Below are 27,782 nucleotides of genomic sequence, written 5' to 3' on the forward strand. Positions count from 1 at the left end.
AAGCTGTTGTGGTGAGCAGAGCTACTCAATCTTTTAGTGTTACTTTAGTCTAAATAGACTGGAATCAGCCGTTATGGACTGTATTCATACCGCACAGCAGTCATGACCTCTGTGTTGAACTTGCAGCCATGGTTGAGGTGTGTTTGCGGTTCAGGACAGCACAATGAGACATCACATGATAGATTCCTCCATGTAGACAATTACGGCACAGTGAACTGAACCGGATTACTGACACATTATCAATTACTCAAATATTCTAAAAACAGGTCCATTGCCTTTGTATTGGTGTTTTTTTTTAAGTATTTGAGCAGTGAGTTTCTGTCACACTGTGCTGTGTGGATTGTTGATTAACTTTAGCAGAGCCAAATATAGGATGCAGGAGAGGCACGAAACTCAAAGGAAGCTTTCAAAGCTGATAGTCCAGGAAGCAAACAAAGTCCAAAATGCCCAAAACACACAGGAATAATATCAGAGTCCAAATACCAGAAGTCGCAAGGGATGCAAATACAGGACGCACAGAGCGAGGAAACTCACAGCTGCAAAAATATCACGACAAAGGAAGACTGAGAAAATATATACAAGAAAAAGACAGTTAACATAAGAAGAAGAAGTTTATTTGTGTAGCAGTTTTGAAAACACACAGTTATAAAATGCTTCACAGTTTGGACAAAAAAACACATTACAATAAGTATTACATATTATACATGCAAACTCAGAGACGTAGGCAGTGTCTAAACTATAGGAACAGCTGCAGATGACTAATTAAATATTAACTAGAGCAAAGATAAACAATAAACCCAACCCAAAGATAATTTATCTTTTGTGTGTGTGTGTGTGGGGGTGGGTGAATAAGCCTCTGTCATAACCAGGTTCAGGGAGGGGTGAAAATGAAATGTCCCTAAATGCCAGAAACTGCGTTTTTTGTCCCTGGTCAACCCCATTAGATTAAAATGTCCAAATTCACAGCATTAAAAAGCGTGTTTGCAGCCTGCTGTTCACAGTTTTAGACTTCATATATGGTTTTCCACTTCATTACAACTGTACCGATTTTTTTTCAACTCCCTTTGTCCTGGACACACAGAAAATGTGACCTCCCTGTGACTTCACATTTGCTGCTATCTGTCTAATCTTGCAACACTGAAAGGAGGGGAAAGGAGGGGACAGGGACACTCGGGAGAGTTTCTGTTTACAGAAATGAAACTTAAAGCAGCTGCTGACGTCTGAACCAGTAAACTGAAAGTTACAGAGCTGAAGTGGAGCCTGCTCAGACTCAGAGAGGAAGCAGAGAGATAAACACATCCACACAGCGAGGACACTCACACGCTTCACTGCAGGGACGCTCAGTGTCAGGCATAAAGATGAAGCTGCTTCTTGTTCCCTTTCTGATGGTTATTATGGAGGTGATTGGTGGACCAACTCCATCTGAACAACCAGATTCATGGCCAAGAACAACAGGTACACACACAGAAAAGAATGTGGTTAAATGCAAATATTATTACCAAAATTGCAGCAGTGAAAATATTTCTTAATTAAAATCATGCGCATGCAGTAAAGACAAAGGACTATAACAATGGTCCTTTGTCTTTATTAACAATATTTAAAGAGGCCCATGTGATATGCAGTCAGATTTGCTGTTGCTTTTATTTTGTGTAGATTGCAGCTGAAGGGTCTGACTCCTACGCTGCTTTTCCAAACTCTGCAAACCACAAGTATGGCTGCAGCCGGAGAGCCAAGTGCTCTGGTGGAATAATGCTCTGAGCTGTATGTTGGGGCCCAATCATTCAGGACATACAGTAATGTGAAAAAGTGTTGGCTCCCTTCCTGAAAAAGCTGCTCGATATTAAGGATGTTTAAGGATATATCTCTGCAGTTAAAGTGAATTCGTCTTGTCACAGTAGTGAAAATCTGATATCTTTGTGTCACTGAGTTCTCATCAGCGAGGACTGGAGCTCCACACGTACCTCTTTATTTATGCAGCTTCTAAAAACAGAAGATAACCTTTGCTCCACTGTAAAGCCCAGCTGCAGAGCACTGACTGTTTGCTTTGCAGCACAGCTACCTGTTGTGCTCACACACTCTGTCCCCTCCTGCCCTGCACCTCAGGTGAGAGAGGTTAATTAGCAGATGCACACCAGGTGCTCTGCGCCACCTTTCCATCTTACAGTTGCATCTAAAACCGCACATCCGTCCAGTCTCAAACAGGCTGGAGTCACATTCTTGGCTTTAATTATTGCTCTAGTCCACCTTCATCCTGGATGATGGACTGTTCATAAAAGCACTTATATTAATGAGTAAAAAGAAATTTTCATATCATGTTGACCACTTGTTTGTGTTTCTGTCTCCAGGAAGTTCTGCACTAGATCTAAGAGGGAAGATGTTCACTTTGTCTCGTAATTATGGAGGTGTAACCTTCTACCCGCCCTATTATGATTCTGTCTCGCCTTCTACCACTGATTACCCAACCAGAAGACACAAAACCCGTTCCTGGATCCCCACCACACCTCCCACCACCAGTCCCTGGGGCTCCACTCGTTACTCCCCCCTTTCTACTCCTTCCTGGACCACCAACCGTCGCTGGACCTATCCCTGGACAACAGAGAGTCCAACTAGAGGTGAGTACAGTCCAACATAGGTACAAAAATGTGGTAAATCAAGTGTATGTTGTATTTATTACAAATTTGTTATAAATTTGTATGCATGTGTTCAGATGAGATTCAACTATAGAAGCTGTTAAGTTTTTGCTCTTCTTTGGTAAATTTGTGATCCTGCTCTCCTCCTGTAGGTGTGTCCGTGTGTCTGCGTTACATGGCTGACAATTTACAGTCCGGCTTCCCGCTTTTCACCCTCAGTCCAAACAGATCCCCTCTGAGTTTGGTGGCAAACCCTAACTCATATGGCCTGACATTTAGCGGTTACTACAACTATGTGTACCTGCGGCCCCTCATCAAGTTCTGGCCAAACATCGGATCGGACTTCTGGACCAGTGTGTGCCTCACTGTGGACACCAGGAAGGGTGTGGTACAGATGTTCAGCGGCTCAAACATGAGCATCAGGAAGGTGCTGCCGTCTCAGGTGAGAACAGGGTTGAAATCGGCTTATAGGCAGATATAGCAGACTACACTTATGGATTGTTTCCATCCACTTTCTTAAACATTTTGAATGTTTAAGTTATTGCTTCATGTGTTTCTGTTTTATGTGTTTTTCCCTCCTTCTGTAAGAAAAACTGTACATCTGTAAACCGCTTGAGTAGATGTACTGAGTTATGTTTTGTTACTGGGTCTGTTGGAGGTGCTCATTTTAATTTCTGTAGCTTCACACTGTTGCAAATCACCTCAGTGCAAACTGGGAATCATCAAAGATGACAACAGATAGAAAAGAAGAACCAAAGAAAGAACAAATGCAAAGAAACAAATTGTTAAAATGATGAGACGATGAATCCTTCATTGCAGATATAAATGCTTAGACTCTAAAAGAATACAGGCACCTTACTTATTTTTATGTAATCATCTTTAATTTCTCTCATTGTCTCTATTATGTCTGTCTCCTGTGTGTGTGTTCAGTATGTGTGGTCAGGTGAGCCTGTGATTGATTTCCCAGGTTTTGATGGTCAGCTGACAGACATCCAGATGTGGGACTATCCACTCCGCTATAAAGAAATCTTCTACTACATGAACAGAGGTTATTATGGGTAAGATCCTGTGTGTGTGTGTGTCTGTGTGTGTGCACGCACATCGACTTACGCTGAACTCAGAGAGTACTCTAACAGGGAATCCATTTATAAACATATTCAAACTTAGGGCGTAATGACACTCGATTACCTGTACCTTGCCCAAGCAAGTTTGGTGTCCAAAGTCCAGTTCATTGGTCCAGCATGATTGTTGTGTACCTTTCCCAGGTGTATTGTGTCCCTGGAGAGGTGGGCACAGTGCATTTGTGATAGATAACAAACTGCAAATGGTTTAACAGTAATAAGTCTTTATCAAATCAGCCAATGCTGCAGTGGCTCTTCGTGGTGTGGATTTATACTTGTCTGCTGATGTGTCTTTGAGTGAAACTCGAGCACCATTTATGTTGGACTTCCTTTTATGCTTGTGTAATAACAATAACTAATAATGCTCCTGTGTTTTTTAGGTCTTACAGCGGCTCCGTCCTCTCCTGGTCCTACATCAGATACTCTCTCAGAGGAAGAGTAGTCATGGAGGACTCCTATGGTATGCAGGCCAAAGAGCCAATCAGGAAAGTGGGGCGAAAGCACGGACCAAAGAAAGACAAGCTGAAGTTTTTCAGCGTGGAGAAGGATGGAATGAGTGAGGACCAAAAGACCCAGGTGTTATAAGACGTAACAGGGGCATCAGCACAAAAAGAAAAGCAAAAAGAGTGATTCTTTCCTTCTTTAACACTGATCATATGAAATTAATCATTCTCCAAAAGCTAAACTTCCTCTAAAGTAACCAACAGCAAAGAGTCCAGCTCAGCGACTTAAATTAGTGGAAGTGAGGCCTCACTCAGCGCACTGAGTTAGCACTGCAGTGTCCACGTGCCACGAGCTACAGGTATTATGAAGGAGTCGTCTATCCATAAAGACCAAATGGTATTCATACAAGGCTGTAAACACGTGTTCATCATACTGACTGGAAATTGGCAACCACCAGGGATGAGAAGTATGCAGCTGGTTTGGGTACACTGTCCAAGGAGTTGAACTGCATGTACTCAATACTGTATACAAGCACTCCATTTGAGACACAGATTTAATTAATGCCATCTCAAAGCTAATTCTTTTCATTTGTATCCACTGTGGGGTTTGTTTGTTTTTTACATCTGTGTTTTGTTAAAGAAAATAATTAAAGAGGTGGTAGACAGAATCTGATTTATTGTGAAATTTATCCATTGAGACACTTGGTATTGTGAAGCTTAAGTCTACAAGAAAATACAAAGAAGGAAATTAATTTTAACAAACTTCAAAAAAAGTTTTACTTTGTTTGAGATTATTAGTTGTATTAACATTTTTAGTGGAAAAACAAATTTGGGGCTGAAACCCATCCCAGTGAGTGATGGGAAACTAGCACTTATTAAGTTTAATATGCATGCCTTTGACGTTTGGGTGGAAGTATTCAGAGTATTTAGAGAGTACAAAGTCCTCCGAGAAAGACCCGAGCCAGCAGGGGGGTTTACACCCAGGGTCCAGTTGTTCAGAAGGTGCAATCTAAAAAAAATGATCCAGTTTTGGTAGTCCTTTTTGGCCTTCTACTGATCACGTAATCCAGATCGTAATCAAGAGATGGCAGGAAGACAGTTTTAATATGAAGCAGGGTTTTTTGTTGCAGTTTGATTAGGACAAGCTAACAAAGGTACTTAAATGGGTTTAGTGAAAAAAGACTAAAATAAACTCTTCAGCAACAATTAACCCTTTAGTACAAGGCAGATCTTACTCATCTGCATCTGTGTTGGGCCCCTACAGATCATTAAAGACCAAAACGTGACTCTAAAGAAATCCTTGCCCTCGTACAGCACTGGAGAATCTTTGATAGGAGCTCCTCAGAAAACAAGCAAGAGATCCTTTACATTTTAAGAAGTCAGTTTAATGACACAAAACAAAACACACCAGTTAACGTCAGTGACCCCACTGAACGAGACATGTAGCATGAAAAATCCTCTGACCTCATCCAAACAGCAGCCTTTTCAAACATTTAATCAAACAGCGACATGCTGCATGAGTTTTAGCAGCAGCCGTAGGTCATCTGCATCAACCTTTACAAACATTCAAAAACAGCTGCTGGATGAATTTTGTTTCACTGTAATACTGTTTCAGAAGCAAAAACAATGTTGTGAAAAATGCACCGCAGGAAGGCCACTCAAACAAGTTCAATAATCATTTGCTTATATTAAAAAAGTAGGTCAGCATGACTTTCATCATAACGAGTCTCATCACCACAGCTGCAGTGCTTCAGGCTGTTAGAGCGGTTGAGCGTAGTGGTTATGGCTTCAATTTAAAAAACATAAAATAAAAAGTCAATGGAGCAAAAATGCATATTTAAAAACAATGGCTTTGAGACATTTTGAATTTGTAGTGTCATTTTTCTCTACACCTTATATTAATTTGAGGGGAAAATGCCTCTGAAGGAGACTTTTAAATCTAATTTCTACATGTGTCCCACAGCTGCATAAGACAGTATTTAAAACATAAGCTTAAGTCTAACCTTAACCAGGTGTTTGAGACATCCATCCTCCATCAAACCAGAATTATTTGCCATAAACAGATTTTTATTTTAACCATCTGTCTGTCAGGAACTTGCATTTACCTCATACAGAGAGAAGCAGCAGATTTAGACCTGCTGTAAAAAAGCAGATTATATCTAGGAGTATCTTAAGAATAGGGTGACCAGGTCATTTAAATTTCATCTCCCTTCTTCCACATTTTGAGACACTCTCCACATAGTTTGTTAAAGTTTACTAAAGTAAGCACGTGTTTCAGAGGAAACGTGTCTAAAAACCTTTCTGCTTATCAGACAGAACAGCAGTTTTAACACAAGAAAAAGGAAACACGACACAAGATCACAGAAATAAACATCAGCTTCAATTTATGCTTCTCAAAATCAGGGGAAATGCATTCAAATGACATGTCACATGATCGAAGTCAAACATGTGACCTAAAACTAAACATTTTTATCTTAACGTAGTTTACTGGGATCTGGCCACCCTACACGACACTTAAGTACTGACGATAAACACAATGTTTAAAAATTAAATATCATGTTAATAATGCTAAATGATAATATTGTAAATAATGGTGTAACTGTTTGTAGTTCAGCGTCTCACTGCACTATTTTGATTTTAATCAACTTCTTTCTTATAATTTTTGCAAATTTACAGAATAACTTAAAACTTCATTATTGCTACTTTTTCATATAAATACTCTTAGATTTCATCTCTTTATTTGTACATAATTTGGGTTTTTTGATGGCATGATGTTCCAGTCTCTTATCACACCTCTGTTGGTAAGAGACTTGTATCTTTTGGAGAAAAATCTACAAATTCAAGATGTCCCTGTGCCTCCAGGGCAGTGTAAATATTCTCGTAAAAGCTATTCATCGCTGCAGTGGTGTCACTATAGTTAATAATTAGCAAAGACATCTGTTTGAATAGCAAAATAATTCTCATACATCCTCATATGTGGGCGAACATTTTACTTTACAGCTTTATGTACAAAAAAAACTCCTCAGCTGCTACACTGTGGAATAAGAATAGCCCTCCATTAAAACATTGAAAGTTGTAAAATATTACTTTTTTTTAATACAAATATAAATTTTGCATGGTTGCCCAACAACCAGATGTCACAGGTTTATCCAACCAGTACATTTTTTTTGTCTTTACAGTTGTCTGCTCAATAAAAAAGGCAAAATTCAAAGCATTTATAAAACAGCTGTTACATGATGGCAGGAAAACAAATCCACAAGCTTGCAAGTCCATTCAATGTTCCGATGATGTACAACGCAAACATAAAACAACTGTATGTGCCGACGTATGTAATCTCTTTCAGAAAAATTAGAGCGAGGCATATCAATTTGTTTTCTGAAAAATCAAACTGCCAAGTTGTTAAACCATTATTGCTTCTACGTTTTAGAAAATGTACAGAAATCTTTGAAATATCACAGATCATAGTGATGCAATCATAAAATTCAACATTTAGCAGGCTTTCTTCATTTCCATGTTTAATCATCGTGTGCTATGAAGGAGCTCTTGTTGCAGCTTGACTTTTAATATAAATTTTTAGCTTTATATCGATTTCTGCACAAAGCTTTTCATTTTGTAAATATGGGCTCTAAATAATCTGCCAGGTTAACTAAAGGTTACACTGACTCACTGCACCATCTTGTGATACAAAGTGGTATTACATAAAGGGCAGCCAGTTGAGATCTCTTTAGTCAAAGTATTTTTTGTTCGCAATGTGTTCGATAGCTTTAACTCATTTTGAAAGGTCTGAGGCAAAACAAGCAAACAAACAAAAAGTCTCACAATAATTTAAACCTCCTAAAATTAAATATAATGTGAAGAATCAGCATCTGTGTATTATCCTGGGCAACCGTGTCCACTATTATACATAGAAAGTTCATTGTTTGTTAGTCATTAGAATGAACACATTTTAAAGCACAGCAGTGCCATTTTTGAAAGCTCCACCCCCTCCCCAGCCATCTATCCATTTTCTGCCTCTTTTTTGGAACCAGCTCACAGGGCCAGCAGCCTCAGCAGAGTAATCTAAAACTCCCTGTCACCAGCACTTCTGGGGAGACACAAGTGTTCACAAGCCAGCTGAGAGACAATCTCTCCAGCGTGTCCTAGTTTGCACTGAGACCTCCTTCCAGTAGGACATGCCAAAGACGCCTCATCTAGGAGGTGCTCTGGAGGCATCTTACACCGATGAACCACCACAACTGCCTCCTTTCTATGTAGAGAAGAGCTGCTCTACTCTGACCAAGCTTCGCACCCTATAGCAAACTTCAGAGGAAGCTCACAGCTTGTATCTGCAGCCATCACTCAGTACTCACAACAGTGAGGGTAGAAATGTAGATAAGCAGCTTCAGTTTAACACCCAGTACCACAGCTGACTCCACACAAATCTGTTTGCCCAGCTCTGCTTCCACTCCACCCTCACTCCTGAACAAGAACACACAAAAACTCTCCAATTCAGGTAGCAACTTATTCCCAACCCACATGGGGCACTCCACCCTTACTGAGTCTCAGACTTCGTGTCATCCAAACTGCTCTACAATCAAGAATTTTTTTGTCAGGTGAATAAAACAGAACAGCTTCTATTTATCTTTATACAAGTTGATGATAATTTTCAGGAAAAAACTAAACTAAATATAGAAAATAAACCTTTTTAAAATCAAAACAACTGACAGTTTATTTCAGTTCATAGCAAGGACTTGAAAGTGCATTAAAATAATTGCTTAAAAGAGTTGTTTTGGCTTTTAAAAAGTTTATTTTTCTATGAACGATCTCGAGCGGAAACGGATACGGTTTGATCCTGCGATGAGAAACAAACGTTTAAGAATTGCGCTGAATTGAAAGAGTAAACAGCTTTAAAAATGCCAAATCAAACATGTGGCGCCAACTGCTGCGGTGATCCCCCACTTTTATGACCCAGAGCCTTCCTTTCTTTCTGGAAAGAAAGGAAGGCTCAAGCTTCAGTATTTCACAATAAAAGTCCATTCCACCATTTTAAAATTTTTTAAAAATATACGAAATTAGAATATACTTCAAGTAAAAGTGTTAAAATGGCCAAATAACTTCTAAGAACAATTTGTGAACCCTTTAAAATTGAAGTCAATAAGATACAGGAATTACCTGATTGTGATAGTGACACAGAAACTAATCAGGAGAAAAGAAGAAAGTTACAAACAACACGCAGAAAGTCAATCTCTCATTATTACCGATTATCATAAAACAATTATTATCTCTAGACATCAAACTAGCTCATATTTTTTGGTGTCCTCTCATTCATTCAAATGAAAAACTTTTTTTCCTTTTCATTTAAAATAAAAAATAAAAAATAAAAACCCCGAACAGATATCTTATAAATTTGCATTTCTGCAAGTATTTTTCAAATGATCTATTTTTCTTTCTTGGTGGATACGGGCCTGTCGGAGGAGATTCTACATGATTTTACACAAGAGTGACACAAAACTTCAGATGTTAAAAGAACAAAGCAAAGCAAACAACAACAGAAAAACAAACAAATATAAAGACCATTCTGAATTTCATTTTGATAGGTCATGTAACGATCATGTGACATGGATAAAAAAAGATGACTGGCTCCTGCAGAGAGTTATTGCAGGGGTCGCTGGTGGTTAGTGCTGTGTGTGTTTTAGTAACATCACATTATAAAGCACTGCTTGGCTCAGCTTGTTTGCATAAAGGTGTGAGAAGGGCACACTGGTCCAATTATGGATGAAGTGCACTTCTTCGGGAAACTTTTTACATTTCCAGATTTTGTTCAGTTAGACTGCAGCGACCCACCATCAATGTTTAAAAACAAACAAACAAAAAAAAAATGTTAAGGAGGTAAAAACTTCCAGGGTCAAAGGTCAGTAAAAGTCATCTTCTTGTTGCTTGCGCACGCAGCCTCAGACTGTTCAGAAAATGCTATCAGGATCGAGCCCTCCAGGCTTTCTTCATGTAGTAATGTAGCAGTGATTAAAAAAAAAAAAAAAAGTAGCACTTTCTAAACACTTCCTGGTCGATCCTGGTTTGACTGGTCATCTTAAAAAAAAAAAAAAAAAAAAATACCCACATGATCACTGACATGCTGTTTAGTCTGACTCATTGAGAGCTGGCACCCAAGTATGTGCTTTCCATCTTAGACCAGAGCAGATTTAAACTGGCACCCAGTCTGAGTGAAAGGGTCCACATCACCCTCACCTTGGAAACCGACTGGGAGGAGAGCCACCAAGCCCCCCCACCCAAAACTTTAAAACAAGCTTTAACTGGGGGTTAGTGTTGCAGCCTGCAGGGTTAGAGGTCAGAGCGTGGTGGGCTTGTGAAGGATGCCCTGCAGGTCCTCTGGTAAGGTCAGGATGACACCCTCGATATGGGCTCTCAGCTTCTCCAAGGTCCCGGGATGCACTGGTAACTTCTCCCTCTCTGCCTGAGTCTGCAGCAAAGAGCACAGTGAGACAAAAATGCTTCATCCAACAGGCTGAAGATGCAGCAGATGCAAGATACCAGGTGCATCAGCAGGGATTACTAACAAGCACAGCCATGTATGCTGTGTCAGTAAAAGTAAAGTAAAAGAAGGAGGAATTCAAGGCAGGGAGAAATTTTTTTTTTTTTTTTATTTTTATTTTTTTTTTTAATTTGATGGACCTTGAGTTGAAGGTCATCTGCCCGAGAAAGAAGATGACCTTTAACCTGTCATCCTCCTGGGCGTGTTCAGGCAGCTTCCAGTGCCTGCATCCTGTTCTGACCATTTGCACTGTGTGTTTTGGAATTTCAGACACAGCTCAAACTTTACAGAGAATAAAGATCAATTTCTGCTTCAAGTGAACCTGAATGTCATGTTTTAAATCAGTTTTAAACTGCACAGCTCCCAGACCTGAAAGAAGCTGGGTTCCCACAGCTTAAGCCCAGTTAGATTTAAGACTTTGGCACTCCTCCTAAATTTATTTTAGTTTTTTTAAAAAGGCTTGTAATCATGAATGATGTCAGTTCTTCATTTCTTATGATACATCCATCGACCCATCCATGCAACACATAAAAAAAAGTTCTATGCTACGCACTCACTTCACTGCCTTATAAAACACTAGCACACACTTTAATCCAACAGATAAACCGGTCATGTTGCCTATGGTTCAGATTCAGTGCAGTTTTACAGTAGCTGAAGTTTCTCCCAGATATTCACATGCTTATTTAGCTTACTTAGCACCATGTTAGCATCACTTAACTCCTCCCAATAAATGACACCCCAGCCAGAAGACCTGTAGCCAGTGCAGTAATTATGGTGGATGTGCAGCATGTTGACACTGCACTGAATATTTAATGTAAAACAAAAAACCTAGTTTGGGGTGTATGTCATGTGTGTGCTGACTGAGAATGAACAGATAATGCAGGCACATTTTGGTTTTGATTTTTATTGGTCCGTGCCCAAAACCTTTTGACCTCAACATCTATTAACTTTGCAAGAAAAGAGAAAAGCTACAGGACTATTAGCTGTTGTGCTAGTAGCAGAGCCGTAGTTTAGCAGTAAAAGTACAGGAGGTTTTAGTAGAGGCAGTAATATTAAAGTTATAGACCATGAATCATCTTTACAGACCAGTTTGTCTTTCAGCTTCAGGACCAGATCGACTGTCTCCACCTCTGTGTGCTTCTGGATTCTCTTCTGGAGATCCTGCAGAAGAACAAATGACATGGAGATCGATAAAGGTGTCTGGGACTCAATTCAAGGGTACTCATTACATTTTATGACTCAATTCAACACTGATATTGTTGAATTGAGTCGATGTTGACTGATGGCCATTAAGATATACAGAGCTTTAGCCAATGGCATCACTTAACTACTTTCTAACATCCCATCTATGTAAAAACAGAAAATAATAATAATTATGCTCAACTTTATGTTCAGAGAGCCAAAGCCTCAGACCACTCTAAACACAGTTAGTTTAATCTTGAATTTGTATGATGCTTTGGATATTGCCTTTTCATGGTCCCTCAAGTTCCACCCACCTGCTGTTCAAACCTTGAGGAGCCAATCAGAAGTTAACTTAAAAGCATAAAACACTAAAATAATGTTTCAGACAGACTCAGCCCGATCTTTATACACTCCAAGCCTTTCTCCTCCTCACCTCCTCACACAGCGCTTCGAGGTGCAGGGCTTCCAGTTTCTGCGTCATCTCTTTCCTCCTGTTGCGGAACCAGCCGTCAAAGTTGGGAGACTTGAGGAAATGCCTTTAAATTTAAGAAGAGAAAAAAAAAAAAAAGAGAGAGTTCATATGACACTCGGGATAGTCTGCATTCCGACAACATGTCAGTGATTCACTACTGACATCCTTTCAGTCTGTGTTACAATCAAACCATTCATACTTAACCCAGTAAAAACCTCTATGGCTTATGAACTTAAAAATACAGATTTCCATGTGATAAATTAACTTCTGCAGATAGATTTTTTAATAAAGGCTTATGCCTGCACCTGTAGAGTCCTATCCAGTCTCCTTTCAGTCTGGACGTAAGCTGAGGTCCAGCTTTCTCCAGTGTCTTCATGAAGTCCTGCTGTATGAACGGTCGTAGCTGAGGAGGACTCTTCCAGGGACTGATGGACTTTTGGAGAGGCATCAGACTGGCCACGTACCGCTCCTGCACCACACGAACAAATCATTTTAGTTGAAGCCTAAAATGCTTATTGTCATTTGTAAAATTAAAATCACATATTTACAGCTTCATAGCCCGATGTATCAGAGTTAAATCCACTTCTGTGAAATCTTTCAAACTCAGATTCAACTCTAAAAAACACAGCATTCATTATAGAGTTCTTGGATCTGATTGGAGGATACCACATACATAAAGTAATTGGTTGTTACCAGTGGAATGATGAAGCTTTGTGTCAGTTCTAAGAAGTAGCGCCGAAGAATTGCATTCTGGGCTGCAGAGGGTCTCTTCTGTTGAACACCCTGCAAAACAAGAAAATACATAAAAATATTTCATATTTTCAATAATGAATAAGGGGATGCTTAAAAATGGGAAATATCTCACCTTCTGAAGCTGTTTGATGATTTCTTCATCTTTGTTGAGATACGGTTTATATGCAGTGTACACACCTACAGAACACACACACACACACACACACACATCAGACTGTTTTTTTAGTTATTGCGGGACCTCTTGCACAATTTGTCGGTGTGTGTGTGTGTGAGTGTGTGAGTGAGAGATTTCATGTAATATTAAAAAAAGTAAAAAATCTTTATAATACAGAAAAATAAATAGAATAAAAGGGGGATGTGAAATATCTACCGGGTTTAGAGTCCAGAGTTTTGAGGTTTTTCAGTTTCTTGACTTTCATCTGCTTGGCCATCTCTCCTGTGAGTGCCAGGTGGTGAAAAGAGTGATCAGACAGGTTGATATTTCTCCTCCATTTCAATACATCATTACCTACTTCATTAACACACTTTTTGCACAGAGACATCTTTTTGAACAGGTTTGAGACCCTGTATGTCTCAGTTTGCTGAAGCTGTAACGTTTACCTGCTTGTTTCATGTCTCCGATGCGGATGATGTGCGGCCAGTGCTGCAGCGTTTTTGCAAAAAAAGGATTGGTCACTCCTAGAATGACTGACGGCCTGCGGAAACACAGATTAATAACTTTTAACACCAATAAGCAGAAAACAATTTTCAACACTCAACAAATTTCTAACAAAGTAACTTCTGTTCATTGGCTCCCTTTTAAATTAGAATTTCAAACATCCTGAATGACCACGCCCTATCATCACTTTTTTCCAGCTGCTGTATGGAGTGGCAGCCTGTTCCAGCAGCTCCTGTTGCTATATTTAAAATTAATTTAGGGACTTTATTGCATGATTAAATTGATTTATTTTCCTTGCTCATTTTGATTTATTTGAAGGTGAAATAGATACTTTTTGTTTTACAAATCTACTCGTGGCAACAGACTCTTCACCAGCTGATCGCTCCACTGTCCACAAATTTATCCCAGCTACTAATACCAATGACACAACAGCATGGCGTCATTTTATTTTTACTTACGGAGCCTGCGTCCTGGTGGTGTACTCCTTAAACTCACTGTCATGAATGGTGAAGTACGGCCGGAAATCACTGCAGTAACGCAGAGGAGCAATGCAGCTGCAGAGGGGGAAAAAAAACATTAAAACATTTTCTAACATTTTTAAACTAGAGTGTTTACTGAACCTTCTGACAAATTAAAAAGAAAAAAAAAAAAAAAGAAGAAGAAAGTAAATGTCAGTCTTAATATTTGAATTTTAATTTTTATAAGTTTTGGTACATCTGGCATTTTTGTGACTTTTTTCAACATAAAACACGTGAAGGCGACAGGATTAAGTTGGGGGGGGGGGGTTTTATTAATACAATCACACTTATTTTGTAGACATCTCAAGTATTCACATTTTAAATATAATGCGCTTGGCCTAAACAAATCAGCATTTTACCGACGCATATGACAGTGTGCGTTGGATGAAAAACACCTGTCTGATCACTGTACAAACAGAAACATATGTAGACCGACTCATTTGCTGGACTATAAATTACACTTTATAACACATTTATAACAGGAAGACATGTCTAGGTGTCATACATCAAATTTTCCTGAACATGAAGACACGAAATTATATAAAAATTAGCTTTGGGTTTGTTGTTAAGTACTGGTCTATATATTATCCTGGCACAATAACCGCTGCTAACTTACCTGACCAAAGCTAGCACAGTATCAGATGACTCGGCTGGTGATGGCGCCATGACAACAAGTGCCTCCCCCAGCAACACCAACTCCCAAAGCATCTGGAGATGGAAGAAGACTGGATAGAAACACCTGGGGGGGGGGGGGAACGACACGACAATGAGTGGAGTAAGTCATTTTCCCACTGTTTGCAAACCAATTTCAAACCAAGTCAATTTTGGCAACGTCAAAGACACATGGCTGTGTTACATTCTCAGGTTGAACCTTGTTGAACTGCTAGATTTCAATTTTATTAATTTACCTCAGAACCTGAAGGTCTTAAAAGGTTTCAGCAGATTTGGTCAGGAGCACAACCACCAAGCTGGGTGATTAATATTCTTTTTTTACCTGAATACAGAATATGCTGATTTACACAGCAGAGCACCCAAAACAGTAACTCTGACCTTTTAATAATGGGCATGACTATTCATTTTGTCTGCACCTCCCCCACAGAGACACAAGGTAGAAGCAAGTTTTCAGAGACGCCAACTAAACACTGAAATCAACCCTCCTTGCGAAAGACCTGTCTTCACTTTCTCTCAGTGTTTTTGTTTTTTTTGATAAGCAGTTCTCCTCAGCTGAAGCATTAAGTGATATTGTTCTTGATTCAGTGACAGTACCATGATTAAGCAGCAGGTGGGGACAAAACATGTCCGAAGCAAGAAGAACACTGTGACAGAGGACTTAAATTTCTGTGTTAAGGCTACCCTGTAGGTACACGTTACACCTTAACCTGACGTGTACGTCCCTGGAAATTCACACCGATGCAGTTTGCAGCCGACTGGCTCGTTCAGTGCCACGCACCAGGTTTCAAACAGATCAGTGAGAGCATAACAATTATTACCTCGATGTAAGTTCAGCAATATAATGACACACATTTGTAACAAATGGATGGAGATCGCCTTTCTCGACTTATAAAATAGGGGCCCAAACATCAGATAACATACACCAAATACAATCCCAACATACATTATCATACCAAAGCAAGTCACTAAAAAAAATATCCAAAAATTACCTAAACAATCCTAACATATAAATAACGCTAATCCAATCTAGACATTGTCACACAACAATAATGGTAAAATACATAAAATATGCTGGCAGCACGGTGCAGAAAGAAGGTCCCGAGTTCGACTCCACCATCTGGGAGTACGGTGGAATTTCTGCGTGAAGTTCCTCCCACAGTGCAAAGAGATGCAATTATTGAGGTTAGGTTAACTGATGATTCTATAGGTGTGAATGACAGCTGGGATACACTCTAGCACCCTGATAAGCAGAAGAGAATGGATGGATGCCGGCGACCAAGACTTGCACGAAAAGACAGACTGGGACATGACAACAAGCAACTTAACACCAATCACAAGCTTCAATGTTGCAATGAGACTATTACGTAACATAGGTTGCATCTTAGGCTCTATAAAGATTTAGTCTAAATCAGCCTTGACCTGCAGGACTCACCTGAAGAGGTCCACTTCATGAATTGTTGGGAGCACAATGGACACCATGCTATCACTCTAAAACACAAAAACACACTTTCAGCTTTAATATTCACATAATGCTCAGTGTGTCATCAGACATCATACAAACAGACAGAGTGTTTGTGCGCACGCGAGTGTAAGATCACCTGGGCGGATTGGACCAGCTGTGACGTTCCTGGTTTATCATAAGAGGTTGGGATGCGAACCTGCAGCACATAGCACAGATTTTCATCAGAGAAACAATGATAGACAACGACATTTGTAATTAGTGACGGCCTTTTCTAATTCTGTTTAGGTCCTTCTTACTAGTATTATCCACAGGCATATGGAAGAGTTTGTCCTGAAAAGAGGATCATGCAACTCTTAAATGGCTGAAGTCATGAAAGAGTGCATCTTTAGCAGCAGTTGGGAACATCATCTCAAAGATAGGAGCAAACCTCACTCCACATTATGTTTAGTGCAATCGTAAATTCATGAACTGAATCATCTGTAAACTTTGGAAACTTCTCTTTTTGGACTGGAAAAAATCTTTTTGCTTTGAAGTTTGTTTGAACTTTTACACAGAAACTATTTTTAGTTTCTTGTTTGCAGTTATTTTTTTGTTTAAATACTACTAGCACTTTAATTTGTATTACTTAAATAATATTATTTATTTCATTTTTACTCTGTCATATTGAGAAATGTTAGAAATACATTTGATTATTTTCAAATTCATATGCTTCCTGGGTTTTTATTTTAATTTGCTGTGGGACGAGACAACAGGGTGATGGAGCATAGAACAGAAGGTCTGCCCACAGGAAGCGGAGATAAGAGTTACTGAAATAGTCGTTGTCTAATCGAGTAATTGAAGAAAATAATCTTTAGTTACAACCCTACCCTAGACTTACAACATTCATCCTTACAATAATCAAACTCGTTTCATAGTTTTACGAGCATGTCTGGAGTCATTGTAGCCACTGCTGTTGTTATGCTCCCTACCAGCAACCACGTAAAATTCAAAGACCCACTCTAATAACACGTTTTGATCATTAACAGTGAACGACTGCTGAATTAAAGCACTTTGAAATCAGATTTTTATTTTATTTTATTTTTTTTTAAATACAAATGTATTAAAACACTCATTAAAGTGATAAACTTAACTAAACCAAACCTTCAGTCCCAGAACTGTACCAATTTGTACTCTTTAAAACAAAATAAAAGACATGAAGGACACAGAAGTAGTGAACCAACTTCATAACATTGAAAACATTGAAGTTACCTCACTAAGCCCCTAAATGCTGCTTTAAAGTACAGGTTACTGCTGACTGCGAAGCATTCTTGTTCTACCTGAACAAGACTGCCTGATTAAACAAATATTTGCCTATCGTGGGAAATTGAATCGAGCCATCTTTAAAGTTATTAATTAGACCTGTTCTTTACCTGTCACGACATGTCAAAACTAAACATCTGCTGGTTTCAACTTAGTGCGTGAGTGTACCTTGAGGACTACACCCATGATAGGCAGCGTCAGGATTCGTCCAGGATGAGGCGTTGGCCAGCGATCGATGTCATTACAAGCTATCAAACACAACAACAATTTTGAATTAAAAAGGATCTTCTCTGAAAACAGAAAAAGGATTTATTTAAGTATACAGAAATAATTGGCTGCCTCTCTGATATTCTTCATCTTCTGTGGCAAGACAAGTTCACAATCATGGAGACTGGTCAGCAGCTACAGTCACTGCTTTCTGACTTGGCAAACCACTTGTGATTTACAATTCCTTAGTCAATGTGCAATCAAACTTTCAAAATAAGGGGATCATCCCTTACCAAATTAAAGATGGCATCATTGCCTTATACTGGTCGGTATTAATCTATAATCAACTAGAATCTACAATCCCTATAAATAGTTTCCAATTAGACATGGGTAAAACAGTGGGTTGGCCGACCCTCCATGGCTGCACCTGAGAGGTGGGAGTGCCCAACAGGACAACCCCTCTTTTAGTCCACACTGTCTCCACTTATAGTTCATATACTCTGGTCCGAATCAGCTGATGAGTTTGTAAACTTAGTTTAGAACTTTTTTCACATTGTTTGGTTTGGTGTGGTTTTTTCACATAAGGAACTCCAAGCAAGCCAAAATGCATCACTACAAACCATGTGAGTCTATGGGCTCAAATTGTGGTCATAAATATTTTGTACTTGTAAATCAGGATTTGTATGTGTAAAAAGAATTTGTGTGAGTGTAAAACAGATTTGTGTGTGGACTTAAAATAGGTGTGAAACTGCACTAAAGTTTCAAGTTACAAGTACGAATTTTGACCCTGTTTTCCTTTCATCTGATTGTGATTGACACGACATTGGCCAAATTTAACTATCCAAACAGAGAACAGATGGGTTTGGCTGTCGGAGGAGCGCTTTTTTGAACTGCAGGTCCTTGAAGGGTAATACAGTTTGAAGCTGGAGGATCTCTATGTAAATATCCGATAGAAGCTAGGTCCCCTAACTTTCAGTAGCTGTTGAAAGGATAAAGTTGTGGTATATCAGTGGTTAGAAATACCATTATTACTTTAGGATTAGTTTAACACAAAGTCAGGGCTTGCCTGGGACCATGGCTGTGAGTCACAGTGTGCAGCATAAAGGTACTTTCACATCAGACGCAGCATGTGCTGCTAATGCTAACTAAAAGCCAAGGATCCAGAATTTGTTGCACTGGCTGCTGGGCTCTGTGGGTTTTTGCAGCAGCTCTACCTGTACTAGATGCACCTGCTCATTGTCGTTTCTATCTCTGACTTTATGTCCTCTTCAAGAGTTTCTGGTTTTTTTGCTGGTTCTTCAAATATTCAATAAAAACATGTATGCTCATTAATAACGAAGAAAGCTTTGTAACTATCCCCACTAGTGAAGACTGTCATTTCCACAATACTGCCCCCCCCCCCCGGTCCGCAGCGCTGTTGGAAAGGCCCTGGAGGTCCCTGTATTAAGCACATAAACCTGTGACACAAAAATCACCAAACTGAGACCACCACAGACTGTTTTCCTTCGTGTTGATGAAGGAAAACACTGGGCTGGCATGTAAAAAGGCATTTATTCCTTTCAAGGACCTGAAGCTCCATAAAGAACCCCTCCAATAGCCAAACACACGTATTTTTTGGCTAAGTCCACACACAAATCTGTTTTTTTTTGTTTGTTTTTTTTACACACACACACACACACACACACACACACACACACACATCCTGATTTACAAGTACAAAATATTTATGAACACAATTTGAGCCCATATGAATCCACTCACTGGCCAGGAGCAATGAGCGGAGCAACAAAAGTAAATACAGGAAGAAGGTGCTGTATTCTGGACCACTGGAGAACATGGAGAATTTACATTCATTTCACATCTAGCTGCTAGCCCCTACAGACCTTTGCACATCTGCAGTACCTTCCCACATTGAGAATACAAAGCATACGTGGTTATGGGATATTTTTTTAATCTCAAAATTGTAACATACACCTTGCATTTCGTTCGGATGATGGTCACATCACACCATAAACAAACAACTCTGGGGTTTATTCCTTCAAAGGGTCACAGTGCAGCTGTTTTGGTCTATACATAAGTCCAATTACTGTGAACTAAATGGACTAAACACCACAGGTGTGAAAACACACTTATCCACAATCCTCTCTTGGTTTTCTTGGTTATTTTGTTTTTGCAGCCATATCCAACTTTAGATACTTTTTCAATGAGACACCTTAGGTAGTACCGTTTACCATACTCTCACATCTCACTGCACCAATTATTGATTAGGTAATTTGACTGACTAATTAAACCCTATTGTGCGTGGGCTCTCCTTGTTTGTTACTAGCCTGGATGAAATTACTGAAAAGCAGTACTTCCAACACATATTAGATATTAAATACTAGAGACACTGACTTTAGAGGGAAAAACTTGCTCTAAGAGGACATTTCTATTTTGTGGTTTTTGGTTAATGAAAGTAAAGAAAAACAAACAAAAGCCGTTTTAGTCATTTTAAAATTATATTTATCTTTTTTTTACTATTTCTCTGAATTAGACAGTGACAGTTTGGTTTGGCTGTCAACATCTTAAATTGTTCCTTAGTTCTAAGTAAAACATCTTTTTCAAGTCTGACCATATCAATGAAATCTCATTTTGCTGTATTCTTGAAGTCCTCAAAACCTAAACAGACGAGAGGAAACTCATTCCTGAGAACAGATATAAAATACATGTCTTGTGATTAAATGTGCAACAAACTGGTTTCTCTAAACTTTGTAAGAGGCCAACCAAGCTTACGATGACATCTGATAAACTGAGAAGTCTCAGTACAGCGGACCTGCTGCCAAGCTGATACGTTGTGCCATAAAAATAAAAATGCTGAAACTAGATGTAACTAGGATGTGAAAGCACTGTAAAAGTGTGAACTAAGGACTGTGTAGTTAACTCTTCTGGACCACACGGAGCTGAGACAGGATTACACAAATGATTGCATACAGACAGGTAATCAAACTGACCAGCCTCCAGGCAGGGCTCCTGTTTCTCAAAGTATTCAGGAGCCATAATCTTCAGCAGCGAGTGGAAGAAGGTCACATAGGGCAGCTGACTGATCAAGACGAGAGACTGGAAAGAGACAGGCACAGCAAGAAAGAAAGAAAAAAGAAAAAAAAAAAAAAGAGGGAATTGTATTTTCAGACATTTCATCAGTATGTAATTTTTTTTAGTGGTTTGATTTTGATTTTGTCTGAAAGATGTCAGAATATAGTGAGCCGACAATCCCTCATTTTGTCTAGTAATAGATTAAACCCCAAAGAGCAAATAAAAACTGCAAATAAAAACTGAGAATCAAACCCAAAGCTTGAACTAGTATATGCTCGACATGGGCCTTTGTTTCTTATTTTAACCCTCTGTATACCTGCGGTCATGATAAAGTATAATGTTACATTTGCACCACATTAAAAAAGCCTTTTGAAATAGCGTCGGGTAAAAATAAATCATTTTAGATAATTATATATATCAAATTTAACATGCATGCAGTTTTTCTATCAAGGAGAGCACTAATACAGTTAATCACAATGTAACCTTGCCTGAAGTGGGAGTACTACTATTGTAAGCCTAAAATCATAACCAAAAGGTGTTGCTGAAACCATTTAATCTCTGAAATATGGAGAGAAAAAAAATCGCTTAAAACCATTATAAGTCCTATTGTGGTAACAGGAAGCATAATCTCTCTCAAGTTTTTTAACACAGTGCATTGTGTGCTGGATCCTTGTTCATGCTTAAGTTTTCTGTATTTAGTCCTCCTGCAGTTTGACACTGACCTTCTGGAAGTATCCTCTCTTCAAAGATTTGTCTCGCACCTGACGGAAGTACACATAACCATAGTAATGGCCCTGCTCCCTCTGTAACACACACACACACACACACACACACACACACACACACACACACACACACACACACACACACACACACACACACACACACACACACACACACACACACACACACACACACACACACAGCAAATTATCAGTTCACAGATTCTTATTTTACTCTCAGCACACAAAACTCTACACTGTGCAGTTTATGTGCCTACAGAGCTGTGTGTGTGTTAATGAGCGGTGCCTAACCTTCAGACAAGGTGGCGCATCTCTGTCAGTGGTTTCCAAGAAGCAGCCAAGTGACGTCTTCCTGTTGGAACCCTGCCGGAACCGGAAGCAGAACTGTGTGTCACCAAGGCAACCTGGAAAAAGAGGGCAGAGCAATGACCAACACTATGCAGATAAACATGGTGAATACATATAAATATGGATGTATATTCCAGTATTTTCTAAGATCAGACTAGCATATAGAACCAAAATATACATAAGCTGGGGAAAAAATAAAAATCACTTCATAAAGACACATTAGCAAAGGACTGCTACAAAACTTTAGGAACATTCAAAAACTTGTACTAAATTATTCTTTAAACCCAAGTCTCTTGTGTATGAAAATCAAAAAATATACAACTTAATTTGTTCTGAAGAAGAAAAACTGCACTGTCCTCAGCTAACTTTAAACTAAGATTATAAGTGTGATCATAAATAGATTTAAAAAAAAAAATCACCTTTGAGAAACAACAAAAACACTGCAGAATCCACCACAACCTATTTCTGTACACATCTGCATTGTGCACACCTGTAAAAATAAAGAATTAAAAAATGTACGCTGCAGAAAAATGTGACATCGATGAGCACTGGTCAGCTCTTCTAGCCTGCATCCTCTGGTCTTTTAGGCAAACAGGAAGAGGAAAACGAAAGAAAAAAGGAAACAGGAAGTCCTGCATAAGCCATGAACCAGAAGTTAACCTCAGCAGGAGGTCAACACATCTTTAGACAGAGAAAATGAGCTTTAGGACATTCAAAGAAAGACAAACACTTCAGCTCAGGCTGGTAGACTTAAAAGCATTCCACTTCATAAGTCACGCATACATAAGCACACACTACCAGGAGCACCAGAAAAGGACAGCCAAGACTCCATGACATCATTCAGTCGGGTTGCATTCAAGACCACACAGCATGAAAACAGGCCACTGCTGCCGGACCACAGCTCTGAATTAATTTTGAGTTTCTAGTCACTCAAACACAGTCCGAATACTTCTGTGTACTTAAAGAAAGACTTTAAAGCTCTTTGCTTTATTTTCCACAAATCACATCAGTCCCCTTTTAACAACAAGTTGACCAATGCCACGTAGAGTTCACAGGACAGGCAGCATCAGAATTAAATACGTTTTTACAAATGACTTGACTTTTTACCCCCCTCCCCCAGTACAGATGAAGAAGAGGCAGGTCTGAGCATCTCCACTTAAATTGCTGCTTGCTCGGCCTGGAAGGAAACGGATGGAGGTAGTCGCACAAATGTAGAGCAACCTTACATCTGATCCGATTACTGGCCTATTCATTTATGCACAATAACTTGTTTTATAAAGCTCTATTGGGTATGAGACGCATGAAGAGTCAGCAGTTTCCAAATAAAGAGCACAAAAAAAATATTCATCTGTCACCATTTATTCTGAATTCCCAAAGTGGATTAATGACAAATTATGCCAAATCTGTTCAGGATGTAAGGCTAAATTATGGACGACACACACACAGAGAAAGAGAGCTGCAGTTCCTCAGTTTAATGTCTCTCTCCCCCTTTCTCTCTGACAAACACCTACAGTGAGAGATATATATAGCAGCCCTGTAAGCAGTCTGTCCTAATCCTGTCTTCAAACTGAGGGCAGCAGGCTCCTTTAGCTTCACCCCCCTCTGACTCAGTAAACTAAAACACACACCTGCGGGCAAACACACAAAGCCACAGTGGTGTTTGTACATGGGTGTGTGGTGAGTGCGCTAACCACTATACCGTAATCTATCTTACATTTAATATTTTAGTAATTTAAAAAAAATCTAAGAGTATCAGTGAAAAAGATACTGAAGTTACCAAAAAAAAAAAAAAAAAAAGAATAAGTAAAAAATTTTATGACTTAATGCTGTTCAGCTGATATCCATCCACCTACAGTTACTTCTCCAAATATTTATGGACCTATGCAGTGGATTTCAAACAATCAAGATGTGACTGAAGTGTAGACTCTCAGCTTTAATCCAAAGTGTTTAGAAGGAGTATTGCATTAACTACAGGAATGACTGTTTAGGAATTACAACCATTTTTATACACATCCCACACAGAGTTGGAAAGAGCTGCACCTAGCATTACAGCCAACACCTTGTATAAACTAGGTCTTTTCAAGCAGCACCCAACCAGATGTTAGCAAATTTTTCCATCACTGATGAAAAATCTGAAAGCTGTTAAAACAAAAACAAAAAAAACAATAATGTAACGTGTCTCTCTCATGACTACAGAGGTGCAGAAAGAGTGCCTATTTTGTATAGTATCTAGTTTGCAAATCAAAAAACGTGCAGTGCGTGAGCTCTTCTGATGAGGATGTGCGTGTATTTGTCCGTTTTAGATGACCTAGTTCAGGCCACAGATTTTATCCGCCATGCTTTGGTTCAATAACATGTGACAGTAACGGTACTTAATTATGTCATCAAGCCTGTCAAACTGTAGAATGGTTCTGAAAAAGCAACGAGGCAAAACTGGATCTTGATTTGCATTAGAACCAGCTCCAGCCCCAGTTTGGTGGATGCGAGATAAGAGAAAAAGGCTGAAACACAAACTCACCTGAGTTGGAGTCAGGGAATGAAAGGTAGCAGATGCTTGTTTTCTGAAAGAACAGCAAATATTTAGTTTATGTCCTTACCTCTTTTATTACATCAGCTCAGGTTTACATACCCATACTAGGCTTTGCCTGCCTCAGAATGGACCTTTGTGAATCAATCCATCAACATGTGATGCTTTTTAACATGTCGATAAATGTTCCAAAAACAAACCTTTCTTTAAAAAAATAAAGAATAAATTCAGTGTAACTCACCTCTTTCTCCGACAGTTTGGAATGATGAGGGTAAATGACCTGAAAGAGAAAAAACAAACAAACAACACTTTACCCAAAGAAGAATCTCACAAACGCACAACTGAAAACTTTGGTCAGCCTCTATCCCATATGCTGTGCTTATGTTGTTAAACTGTAAAAAGAACTGGAAAACTGTAATACAATGCAAGGATGTTATAAACTGATTTTAATGTTACTGAGAGACAAAGATAAAAACTAAAACATAAAAGTTAAATTATGTTTTACAATGAAGATTTCTTACACCATAAAAATAAATAAATAAATAAATAAATAAATAAATACAACCCAATAAAAACCCACAAACACACACAGAAGTGAGCAAATTCAATCAAATAATTTTTTTAAACTACTGAATAATGTTAATTGTTTACAAAATACACACAATTTTTGTAGTTCTAAGTGTTCCCATTTTAAGCACTTAAAAAAAATAGCTGTACTTTTACAATTTTAGATTTCCTTTAGTATAAAAACAATCTACAGTGTTTATATTTTTCAAACTAGAAATGTATCAATGACAACATTTTGGTTTAATACTTGTGTTGAGATTTGTTTTAAAATGTTTTATTAAACATTTTAAAACAAAACTTTTATAGTCCTTTCAGTTTTTCATGGCAAAATTTGTTAATATTTGCCCAGTTAAAAAATGTATCTTGCATTTATCTAAAAGTTTAATATTGAACTTTATCTATAGTCAAGTTAGAGGTGGGAATCACCAGACACCCCTCGATACAATATTAACAAAATATTTCTCTCAAAATATGATACTGTTGCTATTTTTAACATTTTGTGATGTGCTGCATTTTCACAACATATATTGCGAATTATCACTTTTTTTAAAAACAGCAAATTATCTCCTTAAGTTAAACTTTGTCAATATTTATATTTTATCTAATAAGATAACGTTATCTTCAACTACACCAAAATGGTCATTAGAACCACTCACAAATGTTGCTGTAAGTCAGAGTAAGCCTGCTATCAGTCTGTGATTGAATGAGGTCAAGTTGGCAATTACATGCAATCTGTTTCTGATAATGCACAATTAACTGTTATACACCATCAAAAATCACATCTGTTAATGTCTACCTAGACAGAAATTAATATTCAACTATTATAATTGCTCTTAACCAGCTAGCAGCTAGTTGAGTTGAGTCCCTTCCAGTTGTGCTCGTTGACAAAGACTCATTCAGAGCAACAGCAGCATCTTCAGAATCAGAATCAGAATCAGAATACTTTATTCATCCCGAGGGAAATTAGGGGTTACAGCAGGCAGCACGCTAATGGCGCATGCGCACTCACAAAGGAACCTTCTGACCAACTTTACACAAACATTGGCAATCATTCTGCATTTATAAATTAGACAGCAATTATTTACATACCTTCGACAGTCTCTCTGACAGCGATTTTCAGTCAGTCCAAGTCAGACTGCAACTGTCTGCAGAAAGGATGCCTCCTGAACTGCTTAGCTTTGTCAAGCTAAGTGTGTCCAGTGGTTTTGGTTGAACCAGTTTAATGTTAAGTTTGTTCAGCTAATGTTACCTCAGCACGGTGAAGCATGAAATGAGCCATCTTGTTCATAGTACTCCCAGAGTATTTTAAATATTTAATTTAAAAATCAGTATCTGGTATTCCTATATCATTACAGTATCGTGATACTATGCTGTATTGATTTCCCCCCACTACTAATTCAAATCAAGTAAAATTTTGATATACCCATTAAAAAACAAACAAACAAATATGCTGATCCATGTGCTGCACTGCTGATAGTACTGCTGATGAATTTACCGTACTAAGTACTATATCCAATTAGTAAATCAAAATGATGAAATGCTCTGTAGTCTTAGTGTAGCTCAGTCCCCTGGAGAAAGTGAAACAGAAAGACCTGAAGAAGTCTGAATCTGCATAGTTGTTTTTCATTTAAACATTGTTATCAGGTAACTGATTAATGTGTGTTTCTATAACTCCTGTGAGGTCAACAGGTGTTGGGGAATTTTTTAGCCTTTGTGACTTCAGTAGGATTCAAAACATTTGGGTACCGTTTTAAGTTGAATTATTTTTTTGTTTTTTTTTAAATATGCAACTTTCTGCAAAATACGTCCATTTGAAGTTATAGCCTGAGTGATGCAGTGGCTGCTGGGACGGACTAACTTCAGCTAAGGACACCAAACACGCTTCCCCGTAAGCTCGGCATTGTCATAAAGTGATCCTACAGTAAAATGTTCTGCTAGTTTTGTGAAGCGCGTGTGTACTCGTGTAATCATTGTTAAATCAAAGAGTGGCAAAATGAAAGCAGCTAATGAAAGTGATTTGTTCACTCCCCTCCAAGAATTAGCCCAAGCCTAAAAAACTGCTAACTTAGACATTTGTAGCCTCACTGAGTTTAACATGACCCCGCTGTCCCCGGCGGATACTTTTGTCTCACCTCCACCGCCTGTCCGAGCTCCAGGTCGAAGCCGACCACACAAATGCAGTGCAGCCAGGCGGAGAAACGGTCCCAGGGCAGCAGAAGAGCCTCCTCCGTCTCCTCGTCGCCTCCAGGCCCGGGGGGTAGCGTTATTTCCTCCGCCGGGGAGATGCTGCTAGCGTCCTGGTCGTCCAGATCCTCCGACTCTTCGACCGGCTCCCCCAGCTCCTCCGGGCCTTGCAGAGCCATAGCTACGGCCCGACACCGGACACAGAGATGCTCTGAAGAATGTTAACCGTTTCCTAAATATGTTTAATGGTATTTCAGGCCAACTTGTCCGCAGGTAACAACAGGAGACAAGGAGGGTGCAGAAAGTAGCCACTTAGCTTCCAATTAGCATTTCAGCAGCAACGTATTACGTTCTTTGTGCAACGTCATCACGCACAAACGTCCCTGAGCTGACTT

General features: G+C 38.9%; 2 protein-coding genes across 2 annotated transcripts; one reads left to right on the forward strand and one right to left on the reverse strand.

Annotated features, from left to right (window-relative positions):
- The first annotated feature begins 1,235 nt into the window (after positions 1 to 1,235).
- LOC146574708 (uncharacterized) lies at positions 1,236 to 4,862 on the forward strand. Its single transcript, XM_085274609.1, has 5 exons — positions 1,236 to 1,455; positions 2,346 to 2,612; positions 2,783 to 3,072; positions 3,561 to 3,688; positions 4,132 to 4,862. The coding sequence occupies exons 1-5, from the start codon at positions 1,359 to 1,361 to the stop codon at positions 4,334 to 4,336; spliced, it is 987 nt and encodes a 328-aa protein (XP_085130735.1). The 5' UTR covers positions 1,236 to 1,358; the 3' UTR covers positions 4,337 to 4,862.
- Positions 4,863 to 5,557: 695 nt separating this feature from the next.
- dennd6a (DENN/MADD domain containing 6A) lies at positions 5,558 to 27,745 on the reverse strand. The gene is made up of 19 exons (XM_085274608.1): positions 27,336 to 27,745; positions 24,878 to 24,916; positions 24,628 to 24,670; positions 22,053 to 22,165; positions 21,741 to 21,821; positions 20,937 to 21,042; positions 17,908 to 17,987; positions 16,577 to 16,636; positions 16,411 to 16,466; positions 14,923 to 15,045; positions 14,247 to 14,342; positions 13,731 to 13,825; positions 13,501 to 13,566; positions 13,243 to 13,307; positions 13,071 to 13,160; positions 12,683 to 12,846; positions 12,339 to 12,441; positions 11,810 to 11,884; positions 5,558 to 10,651 (listed from the first exon to the last, which is right to left on the reverse strand). The coding sequence occupies exons 1-19, from the start codon at positions 27,564 to 27,566 to the stop codon at positions 10,520 to 10,522; spliced, it is 1,818 nt and encodes a 605-aa protein (XP_085130734.1). The 5' UTR covers positions 27,567 to 27,745; the 3' UTR covers positions 5,558 to 10,519.
- Positions 27,746 to 27,782: the final 37 nt, after the last annotated feature.

The sequence above is a fragment of the Mchenga conophoros genome, linkage group LG5, assembly GCF_057382185.1.
Source record: "Mchenga conophoros isolate Kocher_MC1m ecotype Shallow Benthic linkage group LG5, M_conophoros_male_GT1.1, whole genome shotgun sequence".
In the NCBI taxonomy this organism is placed as follows: domain Eukaryota; kingdom Metazoa; phylum Chordata; class Actinopteri; order Cichliformes; family Cichlidae; genus Mchenga; species Mchenga conophoros.

Coding starts and splice junctions, on each gene's coding strand:
- LOC146574708 (XM_085274609.1), top strand. CDS start 1,359: ATGAAGCTGCTTCTTGTTCCCTTTCTGATGGTTATTATGGAGGTGATT. Junction 1,456..2,345: donor TTCATGGCCAAGAACAACAG/GTACACACACAG, acceptor TTCTGTCTCCAG/GAAGTTCTGCACTAGATCTA. Junction 3,073..3,560: donor GGAAGGTGCTGCCGTCTCAG/GTGAGAACAGGG, acceptor GTGTGTGTTCAG/TATGTGTGGTCAGGTGAGCC.
- dennd6a (XM_085274608.1), bottom strand. CDS start 27,566: ATGGCTCTGCAAGGCCCGGAGGAGCTGGGGGAGCCGGTCGAAGAGTCG. Junction 16,467..16,576: donor AGCTGGTCCAATCCGCCCAG/GTGATCTTACAC, acceptor TTTGTGTTTTAG/AGTGATAGCATGGTGTCCAT. Junction 13,308..13,500: donor AACTCTGGACTCTAAACCCG/GTAGATATTTCA, acceptor TGTGTTCTGTAG/GTGTGTACACTGCATATAAA.